At 35.1% G+C, this 19,414-nt stretch overlaps 3 protein-coding genes across 4 annotated transcripts in view; all 3 read right to left on the bottom strand.

Moving 5' to 3' along the window:
- LOC107706960 (homeodomain-interacting protein kinase 1-like) overlaps positions 1 to 1,532 on the bottom strand; it is a 24,430-nt gene extending 22,898 nt beyond the window's left edge. Inside the window, exon 1 of the mRNA XM_016510812.1 lies at positions 1,287 to 1,532. The gene's annotated coding sequence lies outside the window, so the exon portion shown is untranslated. The remainder of the gene's footprint in view (positions 1 to 1,286) is intronic.
- Positions 1,533 to 3,150: 1,618 nt separating this feature from the next.
- ube2j2 (ubiquitin-conjugating enzyme E2, J2 (UBC6 homolog, yeast)) lies at positions 3,151 to 8,224 on the bottom strand. Its single transcript, XM_016510843.1, has 7 exons — positions 8,023 to 8,224; positions 7,383 to 7,513; positions 6,102 to 6,142; positions 5,908 to 6,010; positions 4,860 to 4,998; positions 3,794 to 3,874; positions 3,151 to 3,689 (listed from the first exon to the last, which is right to left on the bottom strand). Exons 2-7 carry the CDS (start codon positions 7,511 to 7,513, stop codon positions 3,405 to 3,407), a joined length of 780 nt encoding a protein of 259 aa, XP_016366329.1. The 5' UTR covers positions 8,023 to 8,224; the 3' UTR covers positions 3,151 to 3,404.
- Positions 8,225 to 9,379: 1,155 nt separating this feature from the next.
- Positions 9,380 to 19,414, bottom strand: part of acap3a (ArfGAP with coiled-coil, ankyrin repeat and PH domains 3a) — a 72,576-nt gene continuing 62,541 nt past the window's right edge. The window contains exons 16-26 of one of the 2 annotated variants that reach the window (XM_016510838.1): positions 18,537 to 18,606; positions 18,327 to 18,421; positions 18,025 to 18,242; positions 17,742 to 17,843; positions 16,415 to 16,516; positions 16,087 to 16,307; positions 15,814 to 15,923; positions 14,991 to 15,101; positions 14,285 to 14,346; positions 10,129 to 10,231; positions 9,380 to 10,034 (exon numbers count right to left, since the gene is read on the bottom strand). In XM_016510838.1, the coding sequence (XP_016366324.1) occupies positions 10,028 to 10,034; positions 10,129 to 10,231; positions 14,285 to 14,346; positions 14,991 to 15,101; positions 15,814 to 15,923; positions 16,087 to 16,307; positions 16,415 to 16,516; positions 17,742 to 17,843; positions 18,025 to 18,242; positions 18,327 to 18,421; positions 18,537 to 18,606 (1,201 nt within the window). In that variant the 3' untranslated portion in view covers positions 9,380 to 10,027. The remainder of the gene's footprint in view (positions 10,035 to 10,128; positions 10,232 to 14,284; positions 14,347 to 14,990; positions 15,102 to 15,813; positions 15,924 to 16,086; positions 16,308 to 16,414; positions 16,517 to 17,741; positions 17,844 to 18,024; positions 18,243 to 18,326; positions 18,422 to 18,536; positions 18,607 to 19,414) is intronic. The other variant, XM_016510839.1, reaches the window with a different exon arrangement.

Raw genomic sequence — 19,414 nt, 5'->3', positions numbered from 1 at the left:
CATACATATTAGGGCTGCACGATAATGACAAAAATCATAAATGTCGATTGTTACCTTGAAATTTTAATAGCGATTATTAATTACGAATATCATTATTTACACTGAATGATGTTTATACCATTGTTTGAAGCAACTGCATGCCATATTTTTTATATGAAAATAAACAAGCAAAAAACATAAGTGGACTTTGAACAATTATGTAATCGTGGCATCTGTAATTGTAATTTGATTAATTGTGCAGCCCTAATACACACACACACACACACACACACACACATTACCCTAGACCCTATATATTCACTTTTAGTTCCTAAAAATATCAAAATGACTTTTAATTCAGAAATTAAAAAATGTCTATCACAGAAGAGATACACTCATGTCATTTTTATGTTTATGTTACACTCAATACATTTTAATGTTTTTAAATAACTAATTTCATAAAATAATCTCCCCATACAACTTAATCATTATTTTACTTTTTTTTAATATGCAGTTATGCAAATATCAGAAGTTTTCTTTAGGTTAACTTCATTTGACTTGAATAAAAAAAAAAACATTAAATTTAGGTTTTTCATTGATAGGTTGGTTATAGGTTCAAAATATTAGTCAAATATTATTAAGTTATAAGTAACATTAGTGTTAAAAGTTTTTTATATTAATATTTTAAAACATAACTACACTGCTTATTAAAGACATAACAAATAATAATGTCTATAATTTTTTTCCAAGAATTTCAAGTTTTCAACTACATTTTTCAGTTACATTAGAATTAGTTTAAAAGATTTTTTCACTTTTAGCCCCACAAAAAATATCAGAATTACTTCTAATTCAGAAATGAAAACAAGTTCATCATTAAAGATATGCATTCAAGTGATTTGTAATTTTAATGAATTTTTGAAAACCTGAACCGATCCAGACAAAGCCAAGAACAAATCAAACGTACGTTGCCATAGCAACCGCTCTAGCTAGGTGATCCAGGGTGGTTGCTATAGAAATGGCTGTAGCCAGTTAATTGGGAGGGGTTGTCATGGCAATAGTTGCTACTGTGTGATAAAAAAGAGGTGTGACAGCGACAAATGTTTCACAAACAAACTATACAACTTTCATGGTGACAGTCAAACATGCACTAACATGTACTAACATTACCAGCCAACACACACCGTGACTGTCGTGTCAAACATTCCGCTGGCTGCGGAAACACAACCTGACGTGCTGTATGCATGCAACACGCTTCATAAAACTTCACATCAACTGTCATCGTGCAGTGTAACATCTTTGCAGCTCACCTGCTGTGTGTTGAATTCCTCAGCTTGACACTTTTTCCTAATTTTTCCTATTAGGCCTCATTGTTTTCTCTTTTTTATAGAAATGTCCCTCCATAAAAACGTCTCTTTATTCGAGCCGAGGAGATTCCGGGTGTCTAATAATGTTAGACACAGCCCAACGCACAGTCAACAACATCGTTACACATTAATATTCTGCAAGGGCAGCGCACAGAATTATGACTGAGACCTGGAGATGAATGTAGGACATTAAACAGACTCCATTTCCGGGGTGTGAGATCGAGCGCTGATTGGCCGGAGGCGTGTCACGTGATGTATAAATCTAGTCTTGTAGCTGCGGCAGTTACGGTTTTCCGCATTTTGTGTTGGTAAGGTTCTTCAAAAAAGTAGTGGTATAACCATGGTGTACATATAAAATTAGATACATTATAGTGCTTTTTCGTTCAATTTTCATATATATATACATCCACAAGTGATGTCAGCAATAATTCTGAATATTGATAATTAGTATTTGCATGTGTATGCATGTGCCTACAAGTTTTAGGGAATTTTTATGAACTTTTTTTTACATTTTAAGGGACTTGGGACTGTTCAAATGCAATTTCATCTTAGTGGCTGTGGATGACATGTATAATGTGTATGAGGTTAAGAAGTGTTTTGCCTGAAAGGGTATTTTCACTGAATTTGTTTACAGCTGACATCGCATCACTGTCTTCTGTCAAATGACAAGACCTGGATTTGAATCACACACGAAGGACTGCTTTCTTTAACAGAATATTATTTATTCAAAATGTAAACACAACATGACTATCTCTGATTACACACCCCTCTAAAGGAAAGGATATCGATCAACATTGTTCATGGAGGTGCTGAAAAAAAGTATTACTGCTAGTATTCGGGACATCAGAACACTTGAATCTGGGAGACCAGAACATACTGGTACAAAGACAGCATTAATTCCCTCCCAGTCCGAATGAGCAGCGATACGACCATTCTGACCCAGAAAGAGATGTTTTGCGGTGCATGTAGGCCTCAGCAAACTGGACTTCGACTTGCAAGTTTTGTTGTGAATTATTTGTGCAACTCAAAGCACTTGTCCTAATGAACACAACCAAAGATCTTACAGTACAACAGGAAAGGTAAGAATTTAATGCATATTCACCTGCCTATGTTTATAACAAAAATGTAATTGATATTTCAATTTCTTAAGAATTATTGCATAAATCACAACCCTTTGAAAAGAAAAGAAGTGCGGTGTATCATGAAAGCCAAGTAGTGCTGACAATACTATATATTGCACAAAAACAATTTATAGTGTTACATGGCCTGAAAAGAAAAAGAAGAAAAAAAAAAAAAAAAGAGTTCATATGCTTTTCTTTTGGCCGACAGTGACCCCCTCTGAAAGAAAGTTAATGTACACTTGGAGCGCTGAATCACAGACAAACAAAAGACAAATAATTCATTTTAAATCTCTTCTTTCCTGGCCTAACTGGTTGTTACGGTTGGCGTAGCGCAAGCGAGCACAAATGCATTTAAAAACAAATTTCCATTGGTAAAGCATGTTTACAGAGTTGAGCCATTTCCATCAAATAAAATAGTCAGTGATTTTCGTCACAGCAATAATTGGTGCGACACTTCAGAAATGTATTTTATTTTGTTGTTGTTTTTAAGGAATGATTGGACTTTTTTCTCTTTTAATCTTAAAAACTCAGCGTCCTATATGCACAGATTCTAAAATCTTACAGATCAATGAGAAACGTGAACAACAACAAATGCTGACTCAGGCTCTAAAAAAGTCCACTTGGATTAATTTCACGGTCATATGAAGTTGGCTTCTTCAGGGAATTGGGTAAGGTAGAAAATTTGCTTTTTTTTTTTTAAATGTCCTTACATGTTAATAAAGCCATCATTTCACGTGACCTTGCCCTTTACGGGCCGTTGCACACAAGATCTGGTTGTCGCCACTATGGAGGAAATCACCAAGCTCTCAATTTCATTAACGGGACACTGCTTCATTTTATTTGGTTGTGAGAAAACCCTTTTGATTTCTCGCTACCTATTTTGGTCGTGAGAACAGCACCAGCCTTTCGTCCCTCACGTCGGCGTTTCTCATTGGGCGATTCATTCCTGCGCGATGCTCCGCAGAACGTACTTGACCGTGTAGGCGAAAGCAGCGAAACCTACGATGACGAACAAATTAGCAAGTGCTCCACCCAGGAGTCCATGGTTACGGTTGACCTGCTGGAGGTCGGGCGGGTGGGCCGCGCCGGGGGGCAGATGCCCGTTCAGGGGAAGGTGCCCGTTTTGCGCGTGGTGGGCTTCGCCATCCGGCACCACGTCGGGGAGGGGCAGCGCCTGTGAGCGGGACCTGAGCTCCTCCTGCATACGCTGCTTCTGCTTGATTTCCTGTTTAAAGGGGGGTGAAAGGGATCAAGTGTTAATATATTTGTTATAAGAATGTGTTTACTGCTCGCGCATACATCTGTGAGGAAGTCTGGCACGGTACTTACTTCAACAACATCTGGAAACAGTTCACAAAAGACTTTGTCCTTGATGTTGAAAGCAAGACTCTGGGAGGCCAACTGTCTTTTCTGCAGGGAACATAATAAAAGCAAACACGGCATTAAAATGTATCCCATGTATGTACTTTGTACATGTTTATGCATAGAGCTCATTTCAAGAACTCTTTCATATTCAAATAAATTTAAATTGCTTCATCACATTTTTGAATAATGTCACAAATATGGTATGCAATGGCCACTTTAATATACAATTAATTTCTGATAGATAAAATCAAGTCCTGGCCCACAAAAACAAGTGACAAAAAAGCTGTTAATATGTAAATAGATGTCAAAACAATGTCCACGTAGTGAATTTCTCCCTAGTATAATGAAGTATACTGTAAATTCAAAAGTATACTGTACCATTCAAAAATCTGGAGTTGGTAACATTTTTCATGTTTTTTTTAAAAGAAATCTCTTATGCTCAAAGGCTGCATTTACATGGTCAAAAAACTCATTAAAACAGTAATATTGTGAAACATTATTACAATTTCTGTTTTCTAGTACAATATATTTCATATGTATGTTTATGTAATTTATTCCTGTGATGCAAAGTTGAATTTTCAGCATCCTTACTCCAGTTTTTAATGTCACATGATCCTTCAGATTCTAATATGCTGATTTAAGTTCTTTTATCTGCTTTATATTTTTATGGAATACATTTTCCCCTGGTACAAGAACAGCACTTATTTAAAAAAACAACAGTTTAAACAGCAGTGTTCTTACTAGTTTTAGTACGGCTTTACAATAACAAAAAAAGCTCAGAAAATCTGTGAACAATACACCCAATTAATGCAAATGTATACTAAAACAGCTTCATATCTTGTGCATAATTTATAGACACTTATTAGCATTTTATTTTGATTTAGTCAGAGTATTTAGAGCATTTATAGAGTATTTCATATAAAAAGCTTTGAGGGTTTTTATATGGTAAGAAAAACCAATTACACCCCCCTCAAAAGCAGTGAAATGCTTAAAGCATTTGACTGTGATTTTAAATCAACGTGACACTCACTGTGAAGTCAGAGGTTTCGATACTGCCGAGAGTCGGGCCTTTTTCAACCATGAAGCTCAGGAGGCCGGTTAAGATGGTGGATACGGACCATGCAGGGTTCCATGTGTCAGGGTGAAAATCTGTGATAGAAAGACACAACCTGAAAGAGAAAGAGAAAGCAAGTCATTATGCATTGTATTATGAATGGTATTGTTCTTCTGACTTGAACGTTTGAGACTTTTAAAGAAACGGATGTAGATGCTGATTCATCAATTCAGAGTACCGACCAAGCAAAAACTCACAATACAGTATGAAGAAACTATGAAGTAAAACGTGTGCAGGACCCACAGAGGCCAATCTTAGTTTACATCAGGGATCCTCAAATCTGGCCCACGAGATCCACTTTCCTGCAGAGTTTAGCTCTAACCCTAAAGCAAGCTAATCAGTAGCTGGGTTTCCATCACCCTGCTTTTATGCGCATTTTGAAGTATCGCATCAGAATCGAGTGATGGAAACGCTGAATTTCGAATAAAAATGCCTTAATTCGCAAAAAAGTTTTTACGCTCGCTTGAGGTGATTTTTGACTTGAGCGAAAAAGGGTTAATGCGAATAATTAATGGGAGATTGAAATGCATTTTGCGAATAAATTCCTCCAAGTGCATCAAAAAAGTCATGCTACTTTGCGCTATGGGACAGCAAAACCTGACTAACCAGCGGACCGATCTCATTCACAGCATCTGAAATGTTGTTATGGTCATTCGGAAATGCCCGAGCAAAGTCTGTCGTCTCGTCACAGTATTTCTGTATAATTGCCTTCCAGAACTGTTAAACGACTGCGTTCCCAAACAGCAGCGTAGCAGCAGATGGATGGACATGGCACTTAATGAGTGTGCTTCATAAAAGAATGTTTTAATGAAAGAATTTTATTATATAGTAAACATTTCACTGCTGGCTGTGCCTTGCCTAACAACGACCTTTAGCTGTAACTATGCTCAAAATAACCATGCTTACATACCTTAGTGCTTAAATAAAGGTCTTAAAAAGAAAATGGAAGTCTGAGGCTGTGTACCTTGTATTACATTTAAATCTGCCGTTGGGTGTGATCATGTATATGCTTGGTGGTTTGAACGGGAATTCCCGTGGGAAAATGAGTTTGCCATGATAGTAGCCACCTATGAAATACAAAAGACAAGTCAAAATGAAGCAGAAACTGCACAATTTGATAAAAGGAAGCACTCATGTGAAATTAAAGGGGGAAATCACCTTCATATGGAGTTTTCTCAGGGCCACGTACTAGATAATGCCTGAAAGAGAAAGAAAGCCTGGGATGAGATAGTATCTAATCATATAAAGTCTTTCATGTAGATTATAATACATGATAGAAGTCCTGTCAGATGTTTTTGAGAATTTTAAACTGTTTCTACATATAATATAATCATATAGAGACAGTCAATGGGCAGTCATGCTCTAAAAAGGACAAATAAGCACCATAAAAGTAGTCCATAAAAACAGTGCACTTCAATTTCAGTCCAAATCCTCACATAAAAGCATCATTCTGCTTTAGACGACTTGGAATATATCATATAGTCATATAGACCACTTTCATGGTGCTTTTGTGTCCTTTTGAGAGCTTCACTTTCATTGAATGGAAGCAAGAGTGAACATTCTGCTAAATACAATATAAATCATCATCTGCTAAATATAATATAAATCAGAAAATTGATTATAAAAGGATAAAAAAAAAAAAGAAGGATTATGATGAAACTCTTGATGAAGCTTTAAACTTAAACCGTGACAACAAACAGTAAATCATGTAAAATAAAATAAAACATACACTGGATAATTACAGTTTTTAAATGTTTCTGAAAGAAGTCTCTCATGCTCACCAAGGCTGCATTTTTTTTTTTGATAAAAAATATTCTAATATTCTGATTTAGTACTTAATTATTATCAACTAATAATTAGTGCTCATATATTAATAATGGTTCTTATTATTATAATAAACAGTACTTATTATTATCCGTTTTTTTTGCTTATTATTATTATTTTTGTGAAAACCATGATACAGTCTTCGATTAATAGAAAGTTCAAAAGAACAGCATTCAGTTGAAATAGAAATCTTTTTTAACATTATAAATGCCTTTATTGACACGTTTGGTCAATTTAATGTGTCCTTGCAGAATAAAAGTATTCATTTTACTTCTTTAAAAAAAAAACTTTTGAATGGTAGTGTATCACAGTTTCCACAAAAATATTATATATATATATATATAACATTGAAAATTTATCAGATTTAAAAATAAATTAGAACTGAAAACACTTATTTTAAATTGTAAAAATATATATTTTTAAAATTATATTTTTACTGTATTTTTCTATTAAATAAATGCAGCCTTGGTAAGCATAAGCGACTTCTTTCAAAAACATTCAAAAGTGTTAATTATTCCAAACGTTTTGACTGGTAGTGTGTGCTTGTGTGTGTTTATGTATATAACATATAATATAATATAATATAATAAAAGTTTTGAAGGAAATTAAATGTACCATTCCAAAATGTTGGAGGGCAGAGGTTCAGCACAGATGTACGGGACTGGATCTTTCTTAATGCGCAGGTAATCCTGTTTTAACCGCTGTGTTGCTGTGGTTGGGGCCCTCTTGTTTAAATTGTTGCTCATCTGTGAAATCACATGGCTTTCTCAGTTACACAATACAATCCGAACACTTCCTAGTGTTCATAAATTAGACAAATATGAAAAACAGAAGATTTACAAGTATATATAAAGCCTGAGATACATCAACACTACTCAGATCATGTTTGTTAACATTAATTGCAACCGTATTGTTATGATTGTCAACAATTTAAACAACTGCTATTTAAAACAACATGGTGGCATATGTTTACTGTGCGGTTAATACCTTAACAGTCTGCAACTGTAGCCAAAATAAGACAATAACACTGACAAACGGGTGTAAATATGACTAAACAACAACGATACGAGTAAACGGCGCTTAAACGGAGACAAGGAGTGTTTCAAAACCTAGTGAGCTGCCTATCAAGACATAATCATTCTAAACGTTCAGTTTTACATTATGATGTCAACCAATTCTGTCTAGGTAGATAGTTTACTAGGTTTTAAAACACAGCCTTACACACCGAAAGGGGATTTTAACGGTTCAGTCTCACCTCTTTCAACGCCCTCCACGGGATCGACCACGGTCAAATTGGGGTGATATATTGATATCCCTTTAATTTCAGAGTGAATACGTCCTTGATAAACTTTCAAAAATAACAAAAATGTAGCTCTTCGGCTAAGGTGAAATTGTCATCTATCCCCCATTCCAATATGGCTGCCGCAACACCAGGAAGTGATGAGGTAAAAGGGAAAATAAAAGTTCTGAAAAGCGCTCGGCTGCCTTTCAAAATAAATGCCTGACATGATTAGACCGAGTTGCACTCACATGCAAAAAATGCATGTGGATTTAGGATTAGGAATGAGATTTTTAAATGAAGAAATGTTTGAAATAAGAAAAGCATTTGTGCAGCATGGTGTGCAGTGTGTCGCCGAAAAATACTTTAATCAACATTTAACACATCAAAATAAATAATTAATTAATTAATTAATATAAAACATTATTTATACGTAATGTGTAGCAGTCAGTAACCACAGTGATTTTGGTCTAAAGAACCGAGTCATCAGAGTCATTCTCTCGGGAATCAAACTACACTGCTCGACCTGTGTGTTAATGAGTCACTATTAAGAACCGACTCATTGGAGTTATTTGTTCGGGAATCAGACTGTACTCATCGCCATAGATGTTTATGATTCATAATAAAAAACCGACTCATTAGTAATTCGTTCAGGAATCAGACTTTACTGTTTGGCCTGTGTGTTTATGATTCACTGTAAAGAACCGGCTCATAAAAGTAATTGGTTCGAACTTCGGAGAATGGACAACCCTATATGTCCTTGATTCACTTTAAGAACCGACTCACAAGATTCATTCGTTCGGGAATCGGTTTACTCGTCGAACTGTAGTTTTTTTTTTTATTCACCAAAGATAAAAAAAACATAAAAGATAAAGAACCAGTTCACAAACGAGGCATTCGTTTGGGAATCGGACTACTGTGATCTCACTGCATGTTTTTGATTCATTACAAAGAGCCGGTTCATAAGACTGATTCATTGGTCCGGAATGGTTGAAATGTCAAACCAAACTTCATGTGGACACCTGAATGTAAGGTAACTCTCAGTCCTTATTGTCCGTCAAATTACTTGTCCATCTTAATGGCCAAACTTACTTTGTCTTCAGCCAAAATACATTAAATTGTGCGGGCAAAATCTTTTTTTGAGACATTTTTATGGAAAATATACTGTAACCCAAAAAAAATCTAATAATTTATCTCCCTTACCTGATGCGTCACATGTGTAAATAACCCAGGTTATTATGCAGCAAAATTGTAATTTTAATTGACAATTTTTTAAATCTCAAAACCAGCAGATTTTTTTTAGATATATTTATTTCCCACAACAAAAGGTCCACTCAATGTTTTTGCATTTTAACAAAATACCATCATTTTATGATATATTATCAATTTGCATCTAAAAAGACAATATACAATATCTGTATTTGAATTTGCAATGATTTATAGTGGCTGTACAGATAAAATATAAAGACTACACCAGTATAGTCGATACAAAACAGTACAATCATCACTACAGCAACAGACAAAATCACTGCAGATTCTCCAAAAACAACTTCCTTATTTCAACTGCTTTAAAAACAGAAAGAATAATCAGCGCCAGATATGTTTCATTATAGAGGATAATAATAGCGATGCTTGTAATAATAGTATTGAGATAATTTTTGCGATCATGAGCATGCATGATATTTTTGATTATATGTTTTAACAGTTAAACCATAAATGGCAGATGTTTTGACATTTAGTGTTTAATTAAGTGCCTGTTACTGTCAATGGCTAAAAGAAGAAGAATGCAAATGAAGAAAATAAACACCAAACAGTGGGGATAAGTCCAGCTGACCCCATAAAGATACAAAAATAGCATTCAAATCAATGCAAACATTCAACATGTCCATAATTATTGTTTAAAGTCCACTTATGATATCAGCCAGTCAAAAGTGTCTTCTGCTCCAGCTTGATTGGTGACCAAAGTTTAAAAGTTGATCTGTCACACTCTATATTCAAAAAAGAAAAACATATTTTATATATATATATATATATATATATAACATTTATTTTACAGATGCCTAATAGATATCATCTAACTACCTGAAGGAGTGACGGAAGTGAACACTCCTCCGTTTCAGCTTCTCAGGATTGTGGGATGCCATATGGGAAAACTCTCGGAAAATGTCCAGGTACGTGGCGTCACCTAAAATGGGATCAAACACAGTTAATGTGACTGTACATATAACTCCTGAAATGCAGCTGTAATGTGAATGGATGCTTTTGTATAAAATTGATGTAAAAAGATGGTAAATATCTTATGTTGGAAGCTTTACTAATGCAAAAGCAGGTCTCTGAATGGCAGAGTATGGAGATCAAGTCTATTACAATAACAGTGCTTTCAGAGGGTTTTAATGCACTTCAAGATTTAGAGTTCGAATTAAAGGGACAGAAACAGCACTATGCAGCCCCATCAAAATGAGCCTTCTTGTGCCATATAGGGTCTTTGTGCTGTCTGGGTAACCATGGCAACAACTGAAACTTTGAAGGGGACAAAGAGTGGGTTTGAACACTTTGCTAAAGTGTGTGAATTTCTCATGCTTGATTTACAATGAGGAGACTGTCCCTGTCTTCCCAGGATGGGTACTCATGCGTACTGACTAGTGTCTGCACAACAACCATCGAAAGAGAGATTCAAAATAAAAGTTGAGTTCTGTCCCATTGCTGTTTAAATAGAAGTTCTATTGAATTTTATAAATTTACAATGAAAGTCTATAGGACAACCATAAACAAGTTGCTTTTTTGTCAATTATATAATAATAATAATAATAGACGTTCAAAATATTGGGGACAGTAAGTTTTTTAAAAAGAAATTAATACTTTTATTCAGCAAAGAAGCATTAAATTGAACAAAAGTGACGTTTTTCACAAAATATTGGTCAGCCCAACTGTTTTCAACATTGATAATAATAAGAAATGTTTCTTGAGCAGCAAATCAGCATATTAGTATGATTTCTGAAGGATCACGTGACACTGAAGTCTGGAGTAATGATGCTGAAAATTCAGCTTTGCATCACAGGAATAAATTACATTTGAAAATATATTACAATAGAAAACAGCTATTTTAAATTGTAATAATATTTCACATTACTGATTTTTCTACATTTTTAATCAAGTAAATGTTGCCTTTGTGTGAGCATAAGGAACTTTTAAAAGTATATATATATAAAAAAAAATGTACCAACCCTCAAACTTTTGAACGGTAGTGTATGTTTGTATTATATAGTTAATAAATAATATATAACTTTAACCCTCATGTTCTGGGGTTTGATTCAGTCAGAGGACATTTGAATAAAAATGATTTAATTTCAAAATGAATGCTAGTATTTTAAAAGTAGAGTGTCAGGGTCTCTAGGATCCCAAACACAAGAACAGAATTTGAGGGTTAAAAAAAAACATAAAACTTTAAACAAGACCTCACAAGAAAAACACTTACAGCAGCAAAATCAGTAAGTTTGTGAGTTAATGCAGATGGTTATGTAATATTGCACAGTAACTCAGCAAAGCACTACAGAGAAGAAAGAGGCAGGAGAAGAGAAGGCAAGCACAAGCAGTTAGTACTTCAGTCACGTTTCATTTATTGTCATGATTCTTTTCTGTTTAGGAGGAGAGAACAGATAAAAGGGCAAGAGCAAAAAGAAAAACAGAAGTTGCAGAGGTTCTAATTTACAGAAGAATGCTCAGTTCAATATTACAATATTCAGACATATTTTATAATGACGCCGACATGAAAAGAAAAGCAGAAATATGAAAGCAAGCAATAAAAGAGGTTATGAGCTACAGCCACAATCAAGAACATATCTTGTTATACAGTATTTTTTTTTTTTAATAGCGGTGCCCCTTTGGCTGCATTCTTCACAAAATGTCATGTTTGTCACTTTGGGAGTAATACTCATTTGATATTCACAAAACAAAACGTTCATGTTAAACAGAAAGTGCTACAATTTCATTGGCCAGAGAGAGAGAGACAAAACACACCAACCAATGACCTTTCACCCCAAACCTGTCAGGGAAAACTTTACAGTACTCTAGCCTGTTCACAAACTACAGACAACACATGTATAAATGAATTTTCTCTCAACAAGTGCTGTTTTTGTCTGTGCTCTTTGGTTGGGATCTTGAGTATTTATGACTCCCAGGAATATATACACTCTAAAAAATGCTGGGTTGTTTCAACCCAACTTTGGGTCAAATATAGACTATTTTGGGTTAAAAATGTAATGTAAAAATTTAACCCAACTGTTGGGTTAGTCCATATTTGACCCAAAGTTGGGTTGAAACAACCCAGCATTTTTTAGAGTGTAGTGTTTATATGACATCACATGTTAACTTTCTTACGGTGTCATCCAATAGTTAAGACGTATATCATGGGAGTTCATCTTTTATCCATAAGTTTTGGCGAGACGTTGAGACTGTATTATGAGAGTTCATTTACACGTGCAGATTCATGAAGGACAAAAAGCAGCAGGAAACCAAACAGACCAGAGCAACGGCAATCAATGCACTAAAGAGATATCAGAAATGAACAAATAAAAATAAAACTACCGCATTATATATTAACATACACTACCATTTAGGTTTTGGGTCGGTATGATTGTTTTTAAAGAAATTAATACTTTTATTCAGCAAGGATGCATTAAATTGATCAAAAGTGACAGTAAAAGATATTTATTATGTTATAAAAGATTTCTATTTAAAAAAAATGCTGTTAATGCTTTGAACTTTCTATTTATCCAAAAACCCTGAAAAAATGTATCATGGTTTCCACAAAAAGTTTCTCATATTGATAATAATAACAAAAATTACCAAATCAGCATATTAGAATGATTTCTGAAGGATCATGTGACACTGAAGACTGGAGTAATGATGCTGAAAATTCAGCTTTGCATCACAAGAATAAATGACATTTGAAAATACATTAAAATACAAAACAGTTATATTAAAATGTAGTAACACTTCACATTATTTTTACTGTATTTTTCATCAAATAAATGCAGCCTTGATGAGCATAAGCGACGTAGCATTACAAAATCTTACTGACCCCAAACTCTTTGAACGGTAATTGTTGAATTTAACACCCAGTAATTAAATTGGCCTTTCGTTTTTTTGGTGTCTGAACTGGAGTTTGGTTGTGAACGGTAAAATGAATAAAGTATATTAAGTTACAAAAATACAATCGGTTACCACAGTACAAAAAACAAAAATCATGTCGTATCATTGCACTATTGCTCTGGGCGGTACTCAAAAAAAGCATAAAAATCCCGTTTGAGGCATTTTATACAACATCATCCAAAAAAAGCGAACAGAAACGACAATGGAGCTAAGAAAAAGTGCAAAACAGTGGCCTTTCAGGCGACAAAAATGTTCAGTTAGTAGATTAGACATTTTATACATTTATAAATCAGTTTTTGATCCCACTCTCCCTCATGCGTTTGCAAGCACAAAACACAGTTTTAAGCACCCCATCCCTGTTTAAACCATGTGTACAAAAATGCCACTAGAAGAACACTGTTAGAATAGATGGACAGCTGCCTAACATACTGTATAAAACTGTTTGAAGTGTACAGTAAGTGAAGAGTGAAAGTGCAGCCAGGTGTGTGTATAGAAGCTAATGCTGAAGGTTAGTTCATTAAACGACTTAGATACACTAGTAAGGGATCTGTGCGATAGTCTGTGTAATCGGTATTTGACCAATACCACCACAATTACCTCAATCACAGGTCACTTTCATTTTATAAAGAATGATACAAAAACTGTCTTGAAATGAGTAGCATCACTGCTTGCTAGGCCAAACTATGGTGGCCAGTCAATCATGTGACTAATCTGCAGCATGTGAAGTGGTCAAGCTAGGTAACCAGATCTGGGACATAGTTAACCAGCCCTAACTAGTTTGAGAAAGATGGTCCACTAGGTTAAAATCAGCCCCATGGGCTGCAAGTTCACCTGATCAATCAACTAAATCAGCTTGGTCCAATTCTGACTAGACAGCAACCATTTAAAATCACCTGAAGCTGGTTTAGCTGGAATTCCCAGCAAGACTGGCCCGTCTTTACAGATAAACACATGGCAGTTCTTGGTGGGAATGATGGGAAAAAAGCTCTACGCTGGGCTCTCTAGCACTCGGCTATGTTGAGACAGATAAACTCTTGTATGCATCTCTTATATTGCTGCTCTGTGGGACTGCTGCTAGAATATTGACCTGGCTGACCGAACGGACCCTCCGACTCGCGCATCTCCTCGTTCATACGTGCTAGACGTAACCTGTCGAGAGAGAAATAGAGAAAAGAAACAAAGAGAGGTTTGGTTTGGAATCAAACTTTGTACAATTGTTTATATACACTACCATTCAAAAGTATGGGGTCAGTAAGATTTGTAATGTTTTTGAAAGAAGTCTCTCATGCTCATTAAGGCTACATTCATTTGAGCAAAAATACAGTAAAAACAGTAATATTGTGAAATATTATTACAACTTAAAATAACAGCTTTCTATTTGAATATACTTTAGTATGTAATTTATTCCTGTGATGCAAAGCTGAATATTCAGCATCATTACTAGAGTCTTCGGTCTCACATGATCCTTCAGAAATCATTCTAATATGCTGATTTGCTGTTGTGCTGCTTAATATATTTGGTGGAAATGTTATGCTTTTTCAGGATTCTTTGATGATTATAAAGTTCAAAATAAGAGCATTTATTTGATATAGAACTCTTTTGTAACATTATAAATGTCTAACCAAATAAAAAAAACTTTTGACCAATATAATGCATCCTTGCTGAATAAAAGGACTAATTTCTTTGATAAAATATAATCTTTCTGACTCCATACCTTTGAACGGTAGTGTAAATACTGTCTGGGTAAAACTTGCATGAGCAAATACACATGCATTGGAACTTTTTTAACTTACAGAGTAACTATGTCAGCGTTAGCGGCTTGAACCGCTATGCTCAGTGGGTCCTGGCCATCCTCATCACCATCATTCTGGGTCGCTCCTCGTTTCAGGAACAAACACACTTGACTGGAAACACAAGATAAAGAAACTGCAGTTGTAGAAAAGCTTCCATTTAATTTGAATATTCAAGCATTGAATATTTAATAATTAGCTTGATGCGAAGCTGCATACGCAGTAAGAGACCTGCTAAAATGCTCCAGCATCCGAGAACTTACAAATAAATACCAGAAATAATATTGTGCTACCATGTTTTTTGGAAATCTTATTATGATATTACCGTTTTTTTTTTATTGGATATGCATCGTCATAACATGTTCATTGGACTTGTACCAATGTAAAACCATGGAATTCTTTCAAATGTCTTCCATGGTATTCTTTCAAACTGTGGTACCTCGTAAATACCACAGTATATGAATATAGTAAATATTCAGTACTACAAGTATGTCAAGTCCTCCTGGGAAGTTTGTATTTTATGGGTTGGGAGGTTGACCGTTGTAATTACAACATCAGGTGCATTCAAATAACTTTGGTTGGAGCAAGATGAAGTACTATTTCTGCATAAAATTCAACTATATTTTTAAAATATATATATTATTTTAAATCTATATTTCTCACTAGCATGCCCATAACTCAGAAACACTTTCCCGCTCATAATTATGACTTTGTGGTGACATTCATGTCTGTTCATCTCATATACAATCTGCTTGACATTCCAATGCACCAAAAGACAGCAAAAGGCATCTGTAAATCTGTAAAGAGTGTGTGAGCATGCACTCACCCAGTATGACCTAAATATGTGGCGTGATGCAGCGGGCCTCTTCCCCTGTGATCTCTTTGGTTGACATCTGCACCATTTTGGAGCAGAAACTCGCAGGCTATCAAGGAACCCTGGATGTTGAAAACCAGAGGATTAGGGCTTTACAACCTCAAAACGGCATATGGTTATTTAACATTCCATTAAAGTGAGCTGGAAGTTTAAAATCAATTCTTATCTAGGTTACTGCTAATATGTGCATGTGCAATGCATCTGCATGTTTTTGTAATGACTCACTCCAATCACAGCCTGAATAAGGGGGCTTTTCCCCTCATCCTCTTCATTCACTGAGTTGACGTCAGCTCCATGTGCCAGAGCTTCAGCCATGACGGGCAGATTTCGCGCCTGACAGGCCTTATAGAGTAATGCTCCGGGATCCAGTTCTCTCAAATCTTCTGGATCTGACGCCTCCGGCTCCAATTCAGCCTCATTACTGGAGTCTTCAGACACCTCACACTCTGAACATTACAAAAACACATGTAACACATGATCTTTCTGCTTCAACAGTCAGTATGGAAAATTAACACTTGGTTAACACCATCAAGTCACACAGTGGTTCACTCACCCTCCTCTGTGACACTGTCCACCACAGACTCAAACACCAAGACGTCAGTGCTGCCGTCAGTACTGCCACCTAACCCACTGTCACTGCTCAGACCTGCAGGACCAACACAAGCCCACCGCGGGCACATTACACTCTAGAGCAGTGTTTCCCAACCTTTCTTTAGTCGCGGCACCCTTTGGAAATTGTAACAAATTTGTGGCACCCTACAAAATTAATTTTGTCACAATATTTGAATTTCTAACTTCGATATGATACTTTGAAAAGTATAGACATTCAGATTAAAAAATGATTTTTTACACGGCACCCCTGCTCTCGACAGACAGCACCCCAGGGTGCCGCGGCACCCCGGTCGGGAATACCACTGCTCTAGAGCATCAGTAACACCCAATGTGCATTGATGGCAAACATGACAACATGATGAAACTATGTGTCACAGTTACACAACTATATGAAATTGCACACAAAAAAACAAAGTAAAACAAAACAAAGTAAAAAATGGAAAAGGAAAGCACAAAATAAAGCAAAAAACAAACAAAAACAAAAACAACAAAAAGAAACAAAAACAAAGCAAAACAAGTAAACAACAACAAATCAAAACAAAAAAACAAAACACAGACCAGCAAAAGTAAATTAAAAAACAAAGCAAATCCAAACAAAATAACACAAAAAAACGAAAGCAAACAAAACGACAAAAGTGAAAAAAAAAGAAAAAAGAAATGTAAACAAAAAAAGCTAATTAAAATAAAGCAAACCCACAAAAGTAAACAAATAGCAAAAGGCAAAACAAAAAAAAACTAAACCAAAACAAAATGCATAACAAAGATAAACAAAAACAAACCAAAATGCAAGGCACAACAAAACCCCAAACCAAAAAAAAAAAAACTACAAAACAAAAACCATGTAAAACAAAACAAGAAAACAAAACACAAATCAACAAAAGTAAACAAAAACAAATCAAAGCAAAACACATCAACAAAAGTAAACAAAAGCAAAGCAAAGCAAAAAAAAAAAACCATAACAAAACAAAAGTATACAATAACAACACAAATCAAAGCTAATTAACACAATGCAAAACCACAAAAGTAAACAAAAACAAAGCAAAGCGAAACACAAATAAACAAATGTTAACAAAAACAAATCAAAGCAAAACAAAACAACAAAAGCATACAAAAACAAAGCTAATTAAAACAAAATAAAACACACACACACACACATGCACACACACAACAACAAAAGTATAAAAAAAACAAAGCAAAACAGTGCATGAAACAAGCAATTAAACCAAATATGGAACCAAACATTTTTTTGGCCAGAATATAATACTTACTGCGAGGTCCTGAACCAGTGTCAAAATATGAAAAGAGGGTGTCCAGCTCATCCGGGCAAAAGAGGGATTCCCGTCTGAACTTTCTCTCCAGAGCAGCAGTTGCTGAAAGTTGGGGGAAAAAATAGGAAAATGTCACTTTTTAAAAAAACTTACCATTTAACACATCTGCTATGGCAATTCACATAATACGTATTGGTATTATCAGCATGGTAAAGTCCAAAAAACATGGTAAGATCATTGTACTTTCTTGCATAGTAAAACAAACATAATTTTTATTGATTACCTGAGGAAAGGGTTGCAGGAGATGCACTGCCTGGCTCCTGTCTGTATTTGCGGTGTGTTTTGGGGACGGTGGTGGCGCTGTTATGTCTCCTGCATTTCCTGGAGTTCCATCGGCGCTCCGATTTTCTCCTGCCGTTGACCAGAACTTCACTCGCCATCATCTTCTTCAGGAATTTCTTCTCCACATACTTCGCTTTGATCCAGGCCTCCTTTTCTTGCCTTAAAATCAAGGCAGCAATTAAACACTCAACATTCAGGTGCACAGAAAAAGAGCCACTTGTATTTGTGTCCCTCATCACTTACCTGGAGCTGTTGGGTCCCGGTTTCTTCAGGCCCTGCTCTTCACAGCTGCCTTCATAGATGTGGTTGATGATACTGTTTCCTAGTTCACACATCAGCTGCATTACAACAGAACAGACAGCAGTTATTGTCAGAGCGTGTTTGCTCATGTCACAGTTAAAGGTCATCCAAGAGAAATTAGAAGGAAAACTAAATCTGGATATTTGAGCAGACCTTCAGTAACTCTGGTTCCCATGAGTCCAGGGTGAGAGAACGGACCTTTGAACAATGAACTCCCAAACTCCTGTGAAAACATGGAAAAACATTGGTCCAAAAATATTTATTTTGTTGGTTTGTTTTACAACACAAATGCCACAACTCCAGTCAAATGTTAATTAGAAAAATTATCTACACGTTTCATTATTAATAAAAAAACAAAAAACAAATTTAAAGTATATTTCTCTCATCTCTATCTGCCATCTTGAATGCTTGTCAAAGAGCATTTTTGGGATTGTTTTCTCCACAAATTATATATGCAATGCTGACATAATGCAAAATTATTGTACACACAACCTAAAAAAAGATGAAACCACATTTGCAACCATTTTGACTGCAAAACAACTTAATTTAAATAACAACAATCATCATCACTATTGTTTTTTAGCGGACTTTATTTGTGCAAAATTGATTAAATATAATAATAACAGTTCAATAGTTAAATATGATAAAAATAGTTCAACAACCACAACAACAACAATAGTAATTTGAGTATATTATTATTATTATTATTATAAATGTCATAAATGATGATGATATGATGATTGCCGTTGTTATTATTCATTGTTATTAATATTATTAACCCCTTAACTGTCACCGTTGGCGCTTTTTTTGTTGTTGTCCTTTTTCTCTATCAAATCTTTTAGTAATCATCATAAATTATATATAATTTGAAAGCTTAGAAGCCCAAGATTCATCCTGTGAAAACTATTTTGAAATCGGACATTGCGTTACCTTGGAAATGGTACTTTTAAAATATTTTGGTGGTCTCCTCCCCCGTAGTGGGCAGTGTCAAGTGTCATATTACAAAATGCATTACGCTCTTTTAGAATCAA

The sequence above is a fragment of the Sinocyclocheilus rhinocerous genome, unplaced genomic scaffold (assembly GCF_001515625.1).
Source record: "Sinocyclocheilus rhinocerous isolate Xijiao unplaced genomic scaffold, SAMN03320098_v1.1 scaffold714, whole genome shotgun sequence".
Taxonomy (NCBI): Eukaryota; Metazoa; Chordata; class Actinopteri; order Cypriniformes; family Cyprinidae; genus Sinocyclocheilus; species Sinocyclocheilus rhinocerous.
Note: the sequence above shows the minus strand (reverse complement) of the source record. Positions and strands in the feature narration are given on the sequence as shown.

Coding starts and splice junctions, on each gene's coding strand:
- ube2j2 (XM_016510843.1), bottom strand. CDS start 7,513: ATGAGCAACAATTTAAACAAGAGGGCCCCAACCACAGCAACACAGCGG. Junction 6,143..7,382: donor CCCTCCAACATTTTGGAATG/GTACATTTAATT, acceptor TTTCTCTTTCAG/GCATTATCTAGTACGTGGCC. Junction 4,999..5,907: donor AGATTTAAATGTAATACAAG/GTACACAGCCTC, acceptor TTTCTCTTTCAG/GTTGTGTCTTTCTATCACAG.